General features: G+C 53.2%; 2 protein-coding genes across 2 annotated transcripts in view; both read left to right on the forward strand.

Moving 5' to 3' along the window:
* MIER2 (MIER family member 2) overlaps window positions 1-2,309 on the forward strand; it is a 12,748-nt gene extending 10,439 nt beyond the window's left edge. Inside the window, exons 7-12 of the mRNA XM_023733149.1 lie at window positions 139-220; window positions 585-679; window positions 782-906; window positions 1,305-1,432; window positions 1,531-1,963; window positions 2,288-2,309. Coding sequence (XP_023588917.1) covers window positions 139-220; window positions 585-679; window positions 782-906; window positions 1,305-1,432; window positions 1,531-1,963; window positions 2,288-2,309 — 885 coding nt within the window. The remainder of the gene's footprint in view (window positions 1-138; window positions 221-584; window positions 680-781; window positions 907-1,304; window positions 1,433-1,530; window positions 1,964-2,287) is intronic.
* A 13,720-nt stretch (window positions 2,310-16,029) lies between these two features.
* PLPP2 (phospholipid phosphatase 2) overlaps window positions 16,030-19,221 on the forward strand; it is a 4,896-nt gene continuing 1,704 nt past the window's right edge. Inside the window, exons 1-3 of the mRNA XM_004378537.1 lie at window positions 16,030-16,140; window positions 18,017-18,168; window positions 18,548-18,825. Coding sequence (XP_004378594.1) covers window positions 16,089-16,140; window positions 18,017-18,168; window positions 18,548-18,825 — 482 coding nt within the window. The 5' untranslated portion in view covers window positions 16,030-16,088. The remainder of the gene's footprint in view (window positions 16,141-18,016; window positions 18,169-18,547; window positions 18,826-19,221) is intronic.

A 19,221-nucleotide genomic window follows, 5' to 3' on the forward strand; every position in this document is an offset into this window, starting at 1 on the left:
GCCCAGGACGGTGTGTGAGCCCCCAGTGTCCCCACTCCTGTGGATCACTGCCCAGGACGGCGTGTGAACCCCCAATGTCCTTGCTGGGGTGGGGGCTGGTGAGCGCCACTGAGCAGTGACGATTCCGCTGACCCCCAGGCGCTGTACGAGCTGGTGCGGTGCAGCTTCAATGCCGAGGAGGCCCTGCGGAGGCTGTGCTTCAATGTGAAGGTGATCCGAGGTAGGCCCCACCCCTCACCCCATCTTCCCCCACCTGGCTCCCCCATGCTGTCCGCCATGCCAGTTACCTCCCTACAAGCCTCCCCACACGGGTTCTCCCACGCAGGGTTCCCCCACTGGTTTCCCCCCATGGGCCTCTAGTGCCCATTCCCTTCACACCAGGCCCCACCCCACTCTCCCCACACTGGGCCCCCCCATGCTGGCTCCCCCCGCACGCAGCTCCCCCTACTCTTCCCCACCAGTGCCAGCTCCCCACGCCATCTTCCCCCTGGATTTTCACACATGGGCCCCCACACCGTCCCCCACGCCGTCCCCCACTCTGATGACGCCCCTTGCCTTCCCCCCTGCCGACCACCCCGCTGCAGACGGGCTGTGCGCCTGGAGCGAGGAGGAGTGCAGGAACTTTGAGCACGGCTTCCGTGTGCACGGGAAGAACTTCCACCTGATCCAGGCCAACAAGGTGGGAACAAGTGAGCGGGCGCAGGGCAGGGAGTAAGGACAGTGAGGAGGGGGCCCGAGGTGGGAGGGCTGGGCCCAAGTGACGCGCGCTCGCACGCTGCAGGTGCGCACGCGGTCGGTGGGCGAGTGCGTGGAGTACTACTACCTGTGGAAGAAGTCGGAGCGCTTCGACTACTTCACCCAGCAGACGCGCCTGGGCCGGAGGAAGTACGTCTCTTCCGGAACCATGTGCGTGCAGCGCCGCCCAGCCCCCTGCCCATCCCTGTGCCGCACCACGCCCCTTTCTGCACAGCACTTACTCGCCCCTACCCCGCGCCCCCTTGCCCCGCGCCCCCCTGCCCCGCGCTCCTCTCTGCCCCGCGCTCCTCCCTGCCCCGCACTCCTCCCTGCCCCGCACTCCTCCCTGGACAGTCCTTACTTGGCCCCGCCCTGCGCCCCTACATTAGCCCCGCCCAGCTCCCCCACACCGCACCCCTGCAGGGCTCCCGCCCAGTCCCCGTACGCTGCCCCTGCCCCGCACCACGCCCCTTCATAGACCCTACCCTGCCTGTGCCCTTGCACGGCCCCCGCACGGCCCCCTGTATGGTCCTTGTACAGCGGTCTGTCATGGTGTCCTCCCCTGACAGGGACACGGACCAGGACCTGGATGGTGGTGACCCTGACGGCCCAGGCCGTCCCCGCCCCTCACTGCCCCTGCCCTCCACCGCCAATGGCTTGGGCTCTGAGCAGGACGCTCTAGGGGGACTGTGCACAGGTGAGGATGTTGCCCTCTCGCTGGTTGTGCCCCCCAGCCTGGTTGTGTCCACTGCCCCAGGCCTGTGGCTTTGCTTTCAGTTGTCTTTTCTCCCGCAGAACCGCTGAGTGTGGACGCCACCACCCGCTGTCTCAGCAGCCTTGGTGAACCCGGAGGAGGCGGCCTCCAGATCACGGAGCCGCGGCCCTGCCCTTTCCAGACACTGGACGAGCCCCCGGCCGGGCCACTGCCCCAGCAGCCCCCGACCCTGGGCGACCAGGCCTTCTACCCCCCGGCCCCGGGCGTCCTGGAGCCTGGTGCCCGCCCACGACTGGCAGTGGACTTGGCCCTGCCCGGGGCCCTTCCTGAGGAGCTGCCCATTATCTCCAGCCACGTGGGTCTGGACAAAGACCACACGGAGCCTGTGGCCCCCGCACAGGTGGCCTTGTCGGTTGCTGAGTTCGGACTCATTGGCATTGGGGATGTGAACCCCTTCCTGGCTGCTCGTCCAGCGTGCCCGGCGCCCGGGCTGCACGCGGAGCCCCTGTCACAGTGAGTGCCGCACCCTGCGCCCCTCTTCCGTGCCCCTGCCCGTCGGTGTGCCCCCCAGCTTCCAGGGTGGGCTGTGGAGAGGCAAGGAGGGGCGTGGCTGTACCCAGGACTACCACCCCTTCAAGTGGGCTGACGCGGCTGTGTCTTTGCTTTCACTCTCTACTTTCCATTCCTTGGGTTTAGCTTTTTAACTAATGTGCCTGTTTCGTTCAAAACCCGAAAAGGTATGATCAGGGCCGGCCCCGGGCTCCCCCCGCCCAGCACCCTGGAGCAGCTGTGTCTCCAGGCGGGTGCCCTCACTCTCCTTCGATCTTGCCTCTGCAGCTGTAACGTGATGACCTGTTGATTCCCGACGCCAGGCGGTTCACGGTCCCTGCAGCCACCACCAACCTTCCCTGGACTGGACTTGGGCCGCCACCCTGGCACGCCTCTGTCCGTCTTCCCGACCCCTTCCCGCAGGCCACTGGTGATGCCTCCTTTGCTTCAGGGCGCATTGGGGATGACTCGAGGGGACAAGGCTGTGGCACACATAGCCTGGATCCTGGCTGCCTGGTGGTGCCCCCACACCTGGCACACTCCTCACTCTCCGCCGAGGCCTTCGCCAGCAGAGGGACGGTCCTGCCCCGGCAGACAGCCACCGCCACCAGCAACCCCGCGGGCGCCCTTGGCCGACTCTGTCTCCCACACCGCCACGGGGCCGGGTGGGCAGCTGCTACTCAGTGCCAAACCGTGGGGCATGGAGCCATATACCTCGCTGTCCCACCCCGCACCCCCCTGCTCTCCACTTCAGGAAACGCTGCACTTTACGTCCCCACTGCCTCTTCTCAGCCCCCTGCGCCTCTCGGTCGGCCAGGGCCCTCAGCAAACTCACGTGGGTGTCAGGAGACGGACACTTAGACCCCTTTCCTCCCCCATCCCCGGCACCACCAGGAGGGGCCGGCCCCCCCCCCCCCGCCCCCGGTGTCTTGTCTCTGTTGGACGTCTCCCCCCAGATGGCTGGGGTCTTTGTTCCCCCCTTCCATTGCCCGATTTTATTTATGTTTCTGTTCACATGTTGGAGTGGGGTGTTCGGGGGCGGGCGCCCAGCCTCAAGGGTCGTCAGGGGTTTCTGCTCGAGCCCCTCCCTCCAGAGTCGGACTCGACCCCCCCACCAAGGACCACACTGTGAAGTGATGACAACTGCCTTGAACCCCTGCTGTTTTATTTATTAAACTTGATTTGAAGCCCAGCGGTGCCATCTGCGGACGGGCTGGGGCAGGGCGAGTTGGGGCTTCGGTGGGTGCTGGACCACAGGCTTACTGTTCACTGGGGCCCCAGTGCTGTGCCCAGGACAGCGCCCCTCCCAGAGCCCCAGGGTTGCAGGCAGGGGCGCTCTGGGTAGGTGACTGGTGCTCAGGACACAGAGACATGAAGGGACGTGAGCCTGCGTGGGTTGGGGGGGGGATTGTGAGTCCAGGCAGAAGTGAACACAGGAGGGGAGGGCCCAGGGTGTCAGAGACGTCAGGCCAGGCAGCTGGAGTGGTCAAGGACAGAGAGGGAGGAGGGCGGTCAGGCTGGTTGGGTCGGTGGCAGCTCAGTAACTAGGGGTCAGGAGGGACAGCAGAGGCAAGGGGTGGAGGCTGGGGCGGGCCCCAGTGAGAGATGACTGCGGCCCGGTCAGGGAGTGGCACAGGGAGGGGCTGGACCAGGGACTGTACCAGGTGTGTAGGGTCAAGGGTCTTGCAGCTTTGGGGGTTTAGCCCCAGGGGAGTTGGTGGTGCTGACTTCCTGAGGTGGTGGGAGCCAGGGAGTTTGGGGACAGAGTGTGGAGGGAGGGGCTTTAGAATGCTCTTGGCCTTTAGATGACGTTTTCTTAATGATACTCTAAAGATGTCCTGCTGTCTCGTAGCTTATGTTGCTTCTGACATGTCATCCTTGTCTTTGTCTTATTTTTTCCTTTGGCCACTTTTTTTTCAAATTTTTATTGTTCTTTAGGTGAAAGTTTTTGGCTCAAGTTAAATTTCTCATTCAAAAATTTGTACACATACTGTTGTGTGACATTGGTTGCAGTCCCCACAATGTGAGAGCATACTCACCCTTTCCCCCCAGGTTCCCTGTGTCCGTTCATCCAGTGCTTGTCACTTCCTGCCTCCTGCTTTTGGACAGGAAGTGCCCGTTTGGTCTCCTGTCTGATTGAACTAAGAAGCATGTCGTTCATGTGTATTATTTTTTGTTGCATAGATCTGTGTCTGAAGAGCGGGCTTTGGGAAGGGTTTCAGTTCTGGATTAACAGAGTCCAAGGGCCATAATTTCGGGGCCTTCTCCAGTCTGTGAATTTGAGTTCTGTTACATTTTTTTCCTTCTCTGTCCGGGACTCTCTTGTCTTCCCTGTCAGGGTGGTCATTGGTGGTAGCTGGGTATCATCTAGTTCTTCTGGTCTCAGGCTGGTGGAGTCTTTGGTTCATTTCTTCTTTTAGTCCTTTGGGCTAGTATTTTTGTTGTGTCTTTGGTTTTCTTCATTCTATGCTCCGAGTGGGATGGGACCAATAGACATTTCTTAGATGGCCGCTCCTAAGATTTTAAGACCCCAGACGTTTCTCATCAAAGTGGGATGTAGAACATCTTTATAAACTGTGTTATGCCAGTTGACCTAGATGTCCCCTGAAACTGGTCTCCCGGCTCCAGCCCAGCTGCTGTGTCCCTCAAAGTGTCTAGATGTGTCTAGGGAACTGCTTTGCTTTTGCTTCGATCCAGTTGTGCTGACTTTGCCTGTATTGTGTGTTGGCCTTCTCTTCGCCGAAGTTGATCCTTGTCTACTGTCCAGCTAGTGATGTCCCCTCCGCCTCCCTCCCCACCCTCGTAACCACCAAAGAATGCTTTTTCCTGTGTTTTAACCTTAAGTTCTTACATTAGTGGTCTCATACAATATTTGTCCTTTTGTGACTGACTTTTTTCGCTGAGCGTAATGTTTTCAGGGTTCATCCGTGTTGCAGTGTGCATCAAGACTTCAGTCTCCGTTATGGCGGAGTAGTATTTCATTGTGTGTATCCATCCACTGTTGATGGATGTTTAAGTTTACACCTTTTGGCTGTTGTGAACAGTGTTGCAGTGGACATTGGTGTGCATGTCTCTGCGTCACTGCTTTCAAGTCCCTAGGGTACGTACCTACAAGTGGAATTGCTGGGTCATAGGGTATTTCTATGCGTAATTTTTTTTTTAATTGTAATTAAATGAAGTTTACATTTCAAGTTAGTCTCCCGTACAGAATTTTTTTTTTCATTGTGGTTTTGATTTGCATTTCTCTAATGGCTAATGATCATGATCATTTCCTCACGTGTCTGTTAGCCGCCTGAATGTCTTCTTTGGTGAAGTGTCTATTCATATCCTTTGCCCATTTTTTAATTGGATTATTTGTCTTTTTGTTGTTGAGGTGTTATAGTATTTTGTAGATTTTAGAGATTAGATCCTTACCAGATATGTTGCAGCCAAAACAGTTTCCCAGTCTCTAGGTTGTCTTGACTCTTTTGATGAGCGTAAGTGTTTGATTTTTAGGAGCTCCCGGTTAGCTAGTTTCTCTTCTGGTGCTTGTGCATTGTTACTCATGGTTTGTGTGCTCTTTCGTTTGTATACTATTTATGCCATGTTTTAGGGGCCCTAGAATTATCCCTATTTTTTCTTCCATGATCTTTATCATTTTAGATTTTATATTTAAGTCTTTGATCCATTTTTAGTTAGTTTTTGTGTATGGTGTGAGGTATGGATCCTTTTTTTTTTTAAGCAGATGGATATGCAGTTATGCCAGCGCCATTTGTTAAAGAGACTGTCTTTTCCCCATTTAACAGACTTGGGGCCTTTGTCAAATACCAGCTGCTCATAGGTGAATTGAGGATGGCGCAACGCTGGGCAGTGTTTTGTTCTGTTGGACACGGGGTCGCTGTGAGTCAGAAGTGACTCGATAGCACCGAACAACAACAGCATGGGTGGGTTTGTGTCTGCGTTCTCAGTTCTGTTCCATTGATCTGTGTGTCTGTTGTTGTACCAGCGCCAGGCTGTTTTGACTGCTGTAGTGGTATAATAGCTTCTAAAATCGGGTAGTGTGAGACTTCGCACTTTGTTCTTCTTCAGCAGTGCTTTACTTATCGGGGCCTCTTCCCTTTCCATATAAAGTGGGTGATTTGTTCTCCATCTTGTTAAAAAATGCAGGTGGAATTTGGATCAGTATTGCACTGTCTCTGTAGATCGCCTTGGGTAGAATTGACGTTTTCAGTGTTGAGTCTTCCTATCCATGAGCATGGTATAGTTTCCACGTAGGCAGGTCTTTAGGTTTCTTGCAGTAGTGTTTTGTAGTTTTCTTTGTATAGGTCTTTTACATCCCTGGCTAGATTTATTCCTAAGTACTTTATCTTCTTGGGAACTATTGTAAATAGTATTAATTTGGTGATTTCATTTTCGAAAGTTCTCTTTGTTGGTATAGAGGAATCCAAATGATTTTTGTATGTTTATCTTGTATACCGATACTTTGCTGAAATCTTCTATTAGTTCCAGTAGTTTTCTTGTGGATTCTTTGGGGTTTTCTATGTATAAGATCATATCATTTGCGAATAGGGATACTTTTACTTTTTCCTTACCAATTTGGATGCCCTTTATTTCTTTTTCTAGCCTAATTGCTGTGGCTAGGACCTCCAGCACAGTGTTGAATAAGAGTGGTGATAAAGAGCATCCTTGTCTGGTTCCCGTTCTCAAGGGGAATGCTTTCAGACTCTCTCCATTTAGGATGATGTTGGATGTTGGCTTTGTATAAATGCTCTTTATTATGTTGAGGAATTTCCCTTCCATTGCTATTTTGCTGAGACTTTTTCTCATGAATGGGTGTTGGACTTTGTCAAATGCCATTTCTGCATCAATTGATAAGATCATGTGGCTCTTTTGTTTATGTGATGGATTACATTGTTTTTGTAATGTTGAACTATCCCTGCATACCTGGTATAAATTTGGCTGTGGTGAATTATTTTTTTGATACGTTGTTGAATTTTATTGGCTAGAATTTTGTTGAGGATTTTTGCATCTATGTTCATGAGGGATATTGGTCTGTAATTTTCTTTTTTTGTGGTGTCTTTACCTGGTTTTGGTATCAGGGTTATGCTGGCTTCATAGAATGAGTTTGGGAGTATTCCGTTCTTTTCTGTGCTCTGAAATACCTTTAGTAGTATTGGTGTTAACTTTCTCTGAAAGTTTGGTTCTCTGAAGCCATCAGGGCCAGGGCTTTTTTTTTTTTGTTGGGAGTGTTTTAATTACCTTTTCAATCTCTTCTTTTGTTAGAGGTTTATTTGGTTGTTCTACCTCTGTTCATGTTAGTTTAGGTAGGTAGTATGTTTCTAGAAATTTTGTCCATTTCCTCTAGGTTTTCAAATTTTTTGAAGTACGATTTTTCATAGTAATCTGATATGATCCTTTTTATTTCGGTTGGGTCTGCTGTGATATCACCCTTCTTGTTTCTCGTTTGGGTTGTTCGCTTCCTCTCCTGTTTTTCTTTTGTCGGTTTGGCCAGTGGTTTGTCAATTTTGTTGATATTTTCAGAGAACCAACTTTTGTTTTTCTATTTTGTCTTTCAGTTGTTTTTTTATTCTCTATTTCATGTGTTTCTGCTTTAATCTTTATTATTTCTTTTTTTCTGGTGCCCGACTGTTTCTTTTGCTGCTCTCTTTCTATTTGTTCGAGTTGTAGAGTTAATGTTTTGATTTTGGCCTTTTCTTCTTTTTGATGTGTGCATTTATTGCTATAAGTTGACCTCGAAGCACTGCTTTTGCTGTGTCCCAAAGGTTCTGGTAGGATGTGTTTTCATTCTTATTTGATTCTGTGAATTTCTTTAGTCCATCCTTGATTTCTTCTGTAACCCAGTAGTTTTTAAGCAATGTGTTGTTCAGTTTCCATGTATTTGATTTTTTTTCCTTGCTTTTTCTGTTACTGATTTCTACTGTTACAACATTATGATCAGAAAATATGCTTTGTATTATTTCCATGTTTTGGATTCTGTTAAGGCTTGCTTTGTGGCCTAAAACGTGGTCTATTCTGGAGAATGTTCCATGTGCATTGGAAAAGAATGTGTAATTGGCTGTTGTTGGGTGCAGAGTTCTGTATATGTCTGTGAGATCAAGTTGATTGATTGTGGTATCTTTATTGAGTTTCTTTCTAGATGTTCTGTCCATCACTGAAAGTGGTGTGTTGAAGTCTCCTACTATTATTGTGGTGCTGTCTGTTTCTCTTTTCAATGCCATTAGAGTTTATTTTGTATATTTTGGAGCCTTGTTATTGGGTGCGCGCGCGTGTGTGTGTATATATATATATTATGGTTATGTTCTGGTATATTGACCTTTTAATCATTATATAGTGTCCTTCCTTATCCTTTATGGTGGATTTTGCTTTAAAATTATTCTGTCGGAGATTAATATTGCCAATGCTGCTCTTTTTTGGTGGTGGTTTGCTTGATATATTTGTTTCCATCCTTTGAGTTTTAGTTTGTTTATGTCTTTGTGTCTAAGGTGTGTCTTTTGTAGACAGCATGTAGATGGATCGTGTTTTTTTAATCCATCTACCACTCACTGTCTCTTTATGGGTGTATTTAGGCCACTTTCATTCAGTGTAATTATTGATAGGTATGAGTTTACTGCTGTCATTTTTATTTTATTTTTTGTGGTATTGAGAGTTTCTTTGTTCCATTTAATTTTATGTGCTGAGTTCTTTATGTATTTTTATCTTTTTCATTATTGTTGGTTTTGAGTTCGCTGAGTCTTTATGTTTTTCTTTTTTCTTTTGATGGGTAGGTTTGTAAACTTCCTTTGTGGTTACCTTGAAATTTACTTTTATTTTTCTGAGTTTAAACCAATCTTTTATTTCTTGATATAGCCTTAACTTCCTCTTCATATGGAAGTTCTGTGACTACACTGCTTATTCCCTCTTTTTTGATTTGACATTATCATTTTTTACGTATTGACGTCTCTAGTTCCCTATTTTCAGTCTTTTAGCTTTGGTTTGTTTTTGTGAATTCCCTATCTGGGTTGATAACTGGTTGATCTGTCCTGTGTCCTAGTCTTGGACTGTTGTCTGATATTGTTGGTTCTCTAACCAGAGGACTCCCTTCAGTATTTCTTGTGATTTTGATTTGGTTTTTACAAATTCCCTTCTGTTTATCTGGAAATGACAATTTCGCCATCGTATTTGAGAGACAGTTTTGCTGGATACATAATTCTTGGCTGGCAATTTTTGTCCTTCAAGGCCTTATGTATGTCATCCCATTGCCTTCTTGCCTGCATGGTTTCTGCTGAGTAGTCCAAGCTTAGTCTTACTGGTTCTCCCTTGTAGGTGACTTTTCATTTATCAGTAGCTTCTCTCAGGATTCTATCTTTGTCTTTGGTTTTGGCAAGTTTGATTATGATATGTCTTGGTGACTTTCTTTTGGGAACTACGCTATATGGGGCTCGTTGAGGTTCTTGGGTAGATATCGTCTTGTTTTTCATATCAGGGAAGCTTTCTGCCAGCAAATCTCTGTATTTTTTGTTATCCCCACCCCCCTTTCTGGTACTCCAGTCACTCGTAGGTTTTTCCCCTTGATAGTATCCCACATAATTCTTAGGGTTTCTTCATTTTTTAAATTCTTTTTTCTGATTTTTCTCAAATAAGTTGGTGCCAAGGGATTTATCTTCAGTCTCACTAATTCTGACTTCCATTGTCGGAATTCTGCTCCTATGACCTTCTATTGAGTTGTCAAATTCTGAAATTTTATTGTTAATCTTTTGGATTTCTGGTCGCTGTCTCTGTATGGCTTCCAGCAGCCTGTTGATTCTGTCATTTTGTTCTTGTATTGTTTTCCTGAATACTGTTGCTTTGTGTGTTCCTTGGCTTGGTCTGTGTTTTGCCCGATCTCCTTCCTAATCACTTGGAGAGCTCTGTGTATTAGTCTTCTGAATTTTTTTTCAGTAATTCCATTGACTTATTTTCTTCCAGAAGCTTTCCTGGTTCTTTATTTTGGTCGTTTACTGGAGCGATCTTGACCTGCTTTATGTGATTTGATATTGACTGTTGTCTCTGAGCTATCAGTAAGTTATTATATTTATTGTATGTTTGTTTACTGTGTCCTGTTTGTTTTGTTTTGATACACCCAAGTAGGCTGAGCGTGTGAGCTACTTTGGCTGTTGGTGTCTTTGAAGCTCTCACGTCCTGTCTCCAGGTGGTCAGAGCAGCTACTACGTGTGTGAGCCCAGGAGTCTGTTCACTTTTCTTTCAGGAGTGCGGCCCCAGTGTCCAGGTCTTCAGTCATCGAGTGTGGTGCAGACTCTCACCTACAGTCCTAGGCAGTCAGGGCTATGTGGGGGTGTTTGGAGCAGGTATCCAGCTGCAGTAGAGAGTTATGTGTGGAGCAAGGCAGGGGGCTGACAGCTGCTCCCCGGGTGTCTGGGTGGAGGGTGTGTCCCTGTCCTCTAGAGCAGATAGTGGGGGGTGGTATTGCATCCAGTCCTTGGGCACCCGGTGCTGTTGGCTGGGAGGCACCAGTAATTCTCAGACCCCTGTGATGGGTGGCTAAATGAGCAGGTGGTACCAGCAGCCCTCAGGCCTCAGGTGTGGGTGGGTGAGGCCCCTTCTTAGGGGGTGGGGCGGTGTTGAATGTCAGGAATCTGCAGCTCCCCCTTAGCTGCTGCAGGTGAAAATGGGCTCCAGGTGTATGCCATGCTGTTTGATGCTAATGAGGGTGTGCGGTGGTGAATTGGTCCACACAGGTCTGGGCAGGGGTGAAGTGTGCTCCAAGTCCATGGACCCCTTACGCCAGTGGCTGGGTGAAGGGGCAGGGCCTGCCCTGAGTTCCTGGCTTAGGGGGCGTGGCATCATTGAATACTGCAGGACTGGTTTTGGAGCAGAGCGGGTTGGGGGTGGGTAAAGGGAAAGAGGAGCTCTGCTGTGAAATTCTGGGATGGGGATGGGTTATTTTGCCCCCATGCGGTAGGTTAGAAGCTTGTACTTAACTTTTGCAGATCTGGTGTCACTCCTACTTGGTTCTGGAGGTGTGTGCAGATTCACTGCTGCTGGGCTGCACCGATGTGGTGAGGCTCGTCTTTGAATGATGCTGCTCACCTAAGCCCGTGTGCGCTGGGCAAACTCAGCAGGGCGCTGGCCATCTTGCCATCTGTAGTTCTCCACTGCTTTTGAATTGTCTCTCCTTCCACCTGCCCTCGGTCTGATTCTTCAGCTTTGCCTTTGATGTTCAGGGCTTCTAGACTTTAGGGGCCACAGGAAGCGTCTGACTATTCTGCCATCTTGGCCCCGCCCCTTTGACTGCTTTTAAGATTCTTTTCTTTCACTGGTTTCGACCAACTTGATAATGATGTGCCTTGGTGTTGTTTTCCTCGTGTTCTTTTAGTTCAGGTTCGTCGAGCTGCTTGGGCCTGTGATTTCATAGGTTTTTTAAAATCAGATTTGAATATTGTTCACCTGTTGTTTCTTCAGATATATTTCTGTCCTTCCCCACTCCAATTTCAGTGACTACAGTTATATGTATATTAGACCACTTGAATTTGTTACACACTTACTAGTGCTCCTTCGATATTTAAACTTTTCTCACTCCTTGTTTTATTTTGTATTGCTGTGTCCTCAAGGTCACTGGCACTTCCTTCTGCATTGTCTAACCTGCTGTTACTCCCATCCACTGTATTTTTCATCTCAACCATTGTACTTTTATCTCTGCAAGTTCAGTTTAGGTCTGTTTTGTATCTTCCATGCCTCTTACTAAACATGTTAGGATGCAGCCAGGGCGTATCTGGAGACAGGTGTCTTGTAGCCACTTCTGTGGCAGTGGGGCTAGAGAGGGAGGAGGTGCTAGGATCTGCAGTCCCACCCAGCCATGTCCCCCAAGCCTCGGCCTCCCTGGGCCCAGCCTATGTTGAGGACATCTGGTTCTGGAGTAAGATGTCTGTCCACACCTGGCCCACTGCTCACTCTCTCCTGCGGGCCTGGCTTATTGGTTTGTGGTTCCAGGGTACAGTTGACAGATAAAATACAGGACACCCAGTTAGACCTGAATTTCAGATAAACAGCAAATTGATATTTTAGTATAAGTATGTTCACAATGAACAGAGAAAATACTTAAGTTGTCAAGGATTTAATTTTACTTGAATCCACCATCAATGCCCATGGAAGCAGCAGTCAAGAAATCAAATGATGTATAAATAAACCAAATTAAAAAAACCTACTGCCGTCGAGTCAGTTCTGACTCATAGCAACCTTGTAGGACAGAGTAGAACTGCCCGTAGGTTTTATTTTTCCAGGGAGTGGCTGGTGGATTCAAACTGCCAGCCTTTTGGTTAGCAGTCAAGCTCTTTACCACTGAGCCACCAGGGTACATATAACATGGGGCAAATCTGCAAAAGACATCTTTCAAGTGTTAAAAAGCAAAGATGTCACTTTGAGGACTAAAGTGCACCTGACGAAAGCTATGGTATTTTTAGTCGCCTCATAACGCGTGCAGAAGCTGAGCTATGAATGAAGAAGACTGAAGAAGAATTGATGCCTTTGAATTACGGTGTTGGTGAAGAATATTGAATATACCATGGACTGCCAGAGAAATGAACAAATCTGTCTTGGAAGAAGTACAGCCAGAATGCTCCTTAGAAGGAAGGATGGCGAGACTACATCTCACACTTTGGACATGTTATCAGGAGGAATCAGTCCTTGGAGAAGGATACCATGCTTGGTAGAGGGTCAGTGAAAAAGAGGAAGACCCCCAAAAAGACGGATTGACTCAGTGGCTGCAGCAGTGGGCTCAACCCTAACAACGATCATGAGGATGGTGCAGGACTGGACAGTGTTTTGTTCTGTTGTATACAGGGTCGCTATGAGCCGAACTCACTCGTTGGCACCTAACAACAATATTCCATGCAGTATTTTGGACTTACACTGTAAAATTACTTGTTGTTTGTCTGAGATTCAGATTTAACTGGGCGTCCTGTGTTTTTACTTGCTAAATCTGGCAACCCTACCCTTGTGCTAAGATCACGGGAGTGAACGCTTAGCCCCATTCCTAGGACACTGGGGGACACTGGGGCCCTGAACGCCCAGGGAGGGCAGAGCCAGAGTTGCGGCTCTTGCCCGCGTTGTCCACAAGAGGGCGCCCCTGCCCCCTCCGTGGAGGCCGGGCAGGGGCGCCTGCAGTTGCCGGTTCCCGGAGACAACAAAGAGGCGCGCGTGGGAGACGGGCTCTGCGAGGTCCAGGCAGCTTGGCTCTGCAGGCCTTGTACCAGCATCTGCAAACGAACCAGAGCCCGGGTTGCAGAGCCAACCCTGCGGGCTTCCTTGCTGGGGCGGTCTCTAGGGACAAACTCGTCAGTCAGCTGCTCCCAGCTCTGTCATCTCCTACAAGCCCCCCAAGTCCGGGCTTCGCCCCAGTTCGGCCTCCCTGGCTTCACATCGGCCCCCCCCACGCCACGCCACGCCACGCCCATAGCAGCCACCGACCTCCCATGCTGCCGTGGAGCCTGAACAAAATCCAGAGTAAAAGCTCCTTGCAAGGCGGGAGGTGCCTTGACCTCAAGCCCAACCCTAATCCTCGCTGCCCTGTGGGTTTTTAATCCTGACGCTACTGGAATTTTATAGATTAACCCTGATGCTGACCCGAGGGACGAGGTGGGGGAAGGGTAAGGAGGCCCTCTAGCCTCATCTCCCCACCCGCTTCACACCCAGGGCCCCCCTGAGACCCTACTGGGTCCCTCCCACCCTCTCCCAGCTCACTCCCACCGGTCCCATTACCACAACCTCATCCCGGCCCTGAGGAACCTCGCATCTCATCTACTCCAGTCCAGTATGGCACTTCCTCTTTAGCTCAACCTGTAGAGCGCTGTCCAGACCCCACAGAAGGCTGTGGTCGCCTGATTGCAGAGGTGGGAGTGTGAGAAAGTGAGGGGATGATAGTGATGGGAGTAACAAAAGTGACGATGGCAATAGTGATAATACTGACAACAGGCTGACTTTTATGGGGTCACACATGTAAGGGGTCACACTCAGGAAAACCAAGAATGCCAAACAAACCATTTGCCGTGGAGACTACCCTGTAGGATGGGGTGGAACTGCCCCACAGGGTTTTCTAGGCTGTAAATCTTTAAAGAAGTAGACTGCCACATCTTTCTCCTGGGGAGTGGCTGGTGGGTTCAAACAGCTGACCTTAAAAGGTTAGCAGCCCGACACTTAACACTGGGCCACCAGTGCTTCGTTCACAGCCGTTACACAGGTAATTTTCACAACCTCCCTGATTGGAAAGGAAATGAATGAATGAGGGAAGGAAGGAAGGAACAAATGACTTTCCTTCCTCCCCAGGTCTTGCATTGCCCTGTGAGTGGCAGTGGCTGGAACCAATGGGCAGAGCCCGTACCCACCTGGCAGGGGGCAGTGTGCAGGGAGCTGGCTGGGTCCAGCTGAGCCTGAAACCCAACCCCTGAGACAGAGAATGAGAAAAACTCTTGCACAAGGAAAGCAGATTCTAAAAATGATCTGAGAAAGTCTAGGATGCCCCTGCCCCCAGCTCCTGGGTATGCGACTGGGAAGGGGGGGCCTTGGGGTGTGCTTCCCACACCACCTCTTTGTGGGCACTGCAGACAGAAAATCCAGAACCAGAAGTTTCCATCCAGGGCCTGGGGGGGACTGAGTGTGTGTGCATGGGGTGGGGGGGGGGGTCTCTGCCAGCCTGCACAAGGGAAGTTGTTGGGGGGCACAGAGGACTAGGCTCAGAGACCCTCCCACCTGCCCTTTGGCTGATGGAGGAGCTACAGGTCAGCTGTCCACTGTTCAGTACCGCAGCACCACCAAGGTCGGCACTTCCCACCCCTCCCCCTCAGAGCTTTCTCATGAGCACCCCCCCCCCGGAAGCAAGGTCAAGGGGGGCTTTAGTTCAAGTTACAGCACCTTGACCTTGAGCTGGGGCTGTGGCGCTCTGGACTTCCACTTCTGCAACCTAAAGAAGGGCAGAGAAACACCTTCCTTTTTAGGCTCATTGGGGGAGGGGTATTCAGTACTGTTTAGAGTCCAGGGCGCGAACCCTAGGTTCTAATCCCAACACTCCCACTTCCCGCGCATGAGCTTGAGACGGTGACCACTCAAGTGTGGCGCAAGGGCAGGGCAGGGCTCCTGGATGTCAGCACGCTGCGGGTGACTGTGATGTGCCCCTCGGGCCGTGTTCCCGTCCTGGGTGCTCATTTAGGCTAAAGAGTACCAGCCGGTGCCATGGCGTGGGTGCCGCCCGTTTCCAGCCATGCCTGAGTGAGCGCGTGCCTACCCCTGGCGCCTTAGTTTGCTCTTCTGTAAAATGGGGATACCCCGACCCACACCGAGCGCCTCCTCACCAACAGCCCTTCTAGGTCGCGGTAGGAGACCGGGGGCTACTAAAACGCAGCGATCGCAGGACGCGCCAGGATCTTGAAGATACTTAGGAAGGAAAAACCTCCGGCAATTAAGCCATGACAGCCCAACAGATTTAGGCACTTCTGGATTTCAGGTATTAAAGCGTAAAGCATGACCCCCACTTCCCAATGAGGAAACCGAGTCTCAGAGAGGGGTCGGCCGGCAGATGCTGCCGGAGGAGCCCGGGCTGCACCCCACCCCCTCGCCCCGCAGATCTGCCCACTTACGCTTATTCTATCCTTCCTTCCTTCATTCATTGTCACCACCCCCGGGGGACTCAGCCCGCCCAAACCTTGGCGCGTAGTTGGACCTGGACGCCTGGTAACCCTGGAACCGCTGTTCCTGAGCCTCGGCTTCCTGGCCTTGCGAGGGTAGGGGGCACTGACGACCCCTCTCAGCTCAGGGTCCCATCCCCTCTCCACATCTCGGGTCGGGGCATCTGGCAAGACCCACGGTTCCGGTGCCACCCAGTCATGCCCGCTGCACCCCCGTTCCTTCCCACGCGCTTCGGGCCGGGCGAGGGCAGAGTCCGCCCCTCCCTCCCCTCCAGCCGCCCCGCCCCGCCGCCGCTCCCCGCCGGGTCCTTCCTCCAGTCTCCTCCCCTGGGCGGCTGAGCCCCGCGCCGCGGCCATGTGACCCGTGGCGAGCCGGGACGCGACGGGACGTCACAGGACGCGGGTCGGGGGTCGCCGGTGCGGCCCTGGCGGGCGGCATGGAGCGGAGGTGGGTCTTCGTGCTGCTCGACGTGCTGTGCGTCCTGGTCGGTAAGAGTTGCGGGACCCGGGTGGGGGGATCCGCACCCAGGTCGGCCCCGCCCCGGCCGCGAAGGTGTGTAGGGCTGGCGCGGGGAGGTGCAGCGCTTCCTGGGGGTGGGGACAGGGGAGCATCCGGAGGGCCCGCCGCTGCGATCCCTCCTGCTGGCGCCCCTGTCCCGGCGTGCGCCCTTCCGGGCCTCGGTGTCCCCGCGCGTCCCAGGCACCCGACGGGGTCGTAAAGGGCCCAGAGCACAGGGTCAGCATCCTCCGCCCGCGACAGCAGGAAGTCGCCGCGAAGGGCTGCTCGCGCGTCGCCTCCCGCCCGGCCCCGAGTGATTCACGCGGGCGTCGGCCGCGGTGCTGGCGGAGGGGCGACGGGCCGGAGAGAGGGCGCGACCGCGTCACCGCCGCGAGAACCCCACCATCCCCAGGAGTCAGCATCCCGGACGGGCTCCGAGGGCGAGCCCCTGGCCCGGGACACACAGCGGGTCGGCGGGATGCGGCACCTCCGCGGGTGGGGGGATCCAGCTGCCAACCGACTCTGGCCTGGGGGCTTGAAGGGTTTGGGGAGAAAGGCCCGGGAGAACTGAGGGCCTCGGGCAACTGCAGCCCAAACCTGTCCGGCTGGTTTGCGGACCAGGCTGGGGGAGGGGGCGGCCGGAGTCCCCCTCCCCGCCCTTCCCCCTGGGCCGGGAACAAAGGCCGAGTGTTTGCCCTGGGTCGGTGAGAACAATGGCCCGGGATTCTAGCCCGGTGGGGGTGGGGCCCTCGGGCCTAAATCGCCGCCGCCCCCACCCCCCCCGCCCCCCATACGAGGATCCCTGGGCAGGAGGAGAGAGAGCGCTCAGCCGGTCTGATGGCGGAGGCCTGGTCATCGTCCGCTCAGGTCCCTTTGTGGGGTGGGCCTGGTAACAGCAAGGAGGGCTCCCCAGGCGACACCTGACAGCCCTAAGCACTTCGCTCTGGGGACCGATGTTCTTTGTTTATTTAAACGTTTATGCTGCGCTTACTGTGTGCAGGCACGGTGGACCAGGTGCAAATAATTAAACCGGTTCCTTCAACAGCCTGTGAGGGAGGGGCTGCTACCATCCGTGTTACTGGGTAGGGGTGGGCCAGGCAGGTACTGGGCCGCTGGTGTTCAAACTGGTGGTGGGGGGCTGCCGAGCTGGAGTGTAACCCCGGTTATTGTCTGCTGTGGGCCGTGCCTGCAGCCCGCTGGTTCTGTGAGAGGAGACAAGGTCGGGGGGAGGGCTGGTGGGAGTGGATTCCAACTCATAGCGGCCACGCAGGACAGAGGAGAACTGCCCCATAGGGCTTCCAAGGCTGTAAATCTTTACGGAATTAGACTGCCCCATATTTCTCCCTTGGAGTGGCTGGTGGGCTCCTAACACCGATCTTTCCGTTAGCAGCCGAGGGCTTAACCACTTCGCCACCAGGGCTCCAGTGGGAGAGCAGGGAGGTGGAGCTAATTATACACAGGTTGGCTGGGGGTGCCGGGAGACACTGTGAAGAAGGGAACATCCTAGGAGTCTGACCACCTGGGTGCCCCTGTGATGGGACTGAGCCAGGAGCTGAGGTGGAAAGGATGAGTTAGTCACAGATTTGGGGGCAGAGAGAAGTGGATGTGCAAAGGCCCTGGGTGTGCTTGCCCAGTTTGCTGGAAGAGCAGAAAGGTGAGTGAGGGGGAGGGGGTGCGAGATGTGGGGTAGGGGCTGGACAGGGGACTTGGGGAGGATTTGTTGTTTAGCTGGTAGCCCTGAGGGTGTTGATGGGGAGAAAAGTTCCTTCTGATGGTCATGGGTGAGCAGAGACCACGAGGGATGCTGGTGGGGCCTGCGGCTGGGGGAGAACCTAGACCCAGCTCCCCCTCGCCTCCCACCCCCAGCCTCTTTGCCCTTTGCTATCCTGACACTGGTGAATGCCCCATACAAGCGAGGGTTTTACTGTGGAGATGACTCTATCCGGTACCCCTACCGCCCAGACACCATCACCCATGGGTTCATGGCCGGGATCATCATCACAGCCACTGTCATCCTGGTAAGGTGGGAGGGGCCTTGGGAGGTGGTGTGGGGGGTACGGCCCTGCCCTGGGGTCTGCGGGGGAGGGATGGCTCTGTTATAGGGACCTGGGGGGGGGGGCGGCACAACCCTGCCCTGCCGTGCCTGGGGGGTCTGAAGGAGGAGGCTGGGCTTTGCCCTGGGGAATCTGAGGAAGGAGGCCCTGTCCTGCCCTGGGGTCTGAAGAGGGGAGGCATGGCCTTGCTCTGGGAGGTACTTGTGGGAATAGGGCCCACGTGGGAGTCCCCTGCTCCCCAGCAGCCTCAGGGAGGTCAGAAGCCCTAAATTCCTTTCAGTGGGAAGGCCCGAGCCCTCAGCAGCTCCTAGCCAGCTCCCTCACTGCCCTGCCCTCTGTGCAGGTCTCGGCTGGGGAGGCGTACCTGGTGTACACCAACCGCCTGTACTCCCGCTCCAACTTCAACAACTACGTGGCCGCTGTGTACAAGGTGCTGGGGACCTTCCTGTTTGGGGCTGCGGTGAGCCAGTCCCTGACAGACCTGGCTAAGTACACGATCGGCCGCCTGCGGCCCAACTTCCTGGCCGTCTGTGACCCGGACTGGAGCCGCGTCAACTGCTCAGTCTACGTCCAGCTGGAGGAGGTGTGCAGGGGGAGCCCAGCCAACGTCACCGAGGCCAGGTGGGTGCAGGGGGAGCCCATCCAACGTCACTAAGGCCAGGTAGGTGTAGGGGGAGCCCAGCCAACGTCACCGAGGCCAGGTGGGTGCAGGGGGAGCCCATCCAACGTCACCAAGGCCAGGTGGGTGCAGGGGGAGCCCATGCAACGTCACCGAGGCCAGGTGGGTGCAGGGGGAGCCCAGCCAACGTCACCGAGGCCAGGTGGGTGCAGGGGGAGCCCAGCCAATGTCACCGAGGCCAGGTGGGTGCAGGGGGAGCCCAGCCAACATCACCGAGGCCAGGTAGGTGTAGGGGGAGCCCATCCAACGTCACTGAGGCCAGGTGGGTGTGCAGGGGGAGCTCAGTCAATGTCACCGAGGCCAGGTGGGTGCAGGGGGAGCCCAGCCAACGTCACTGA

Source organism: Trichechus manatus, unplaced genomic scaffold (assembly GCF_000243295.1).
Source record: "Trichechus manatus latirostris isolate Lorelei unplaced genomic scaffold, TriManLat1.0 scaffold00057, whole genome shotgun sequence".
Classification (NCBI taxonomy): Eukaryota; Metazoa; Chordata; class Mammalia; order Sirenia; family Trichechidae; genus Trichechus; species Trichechus manatus.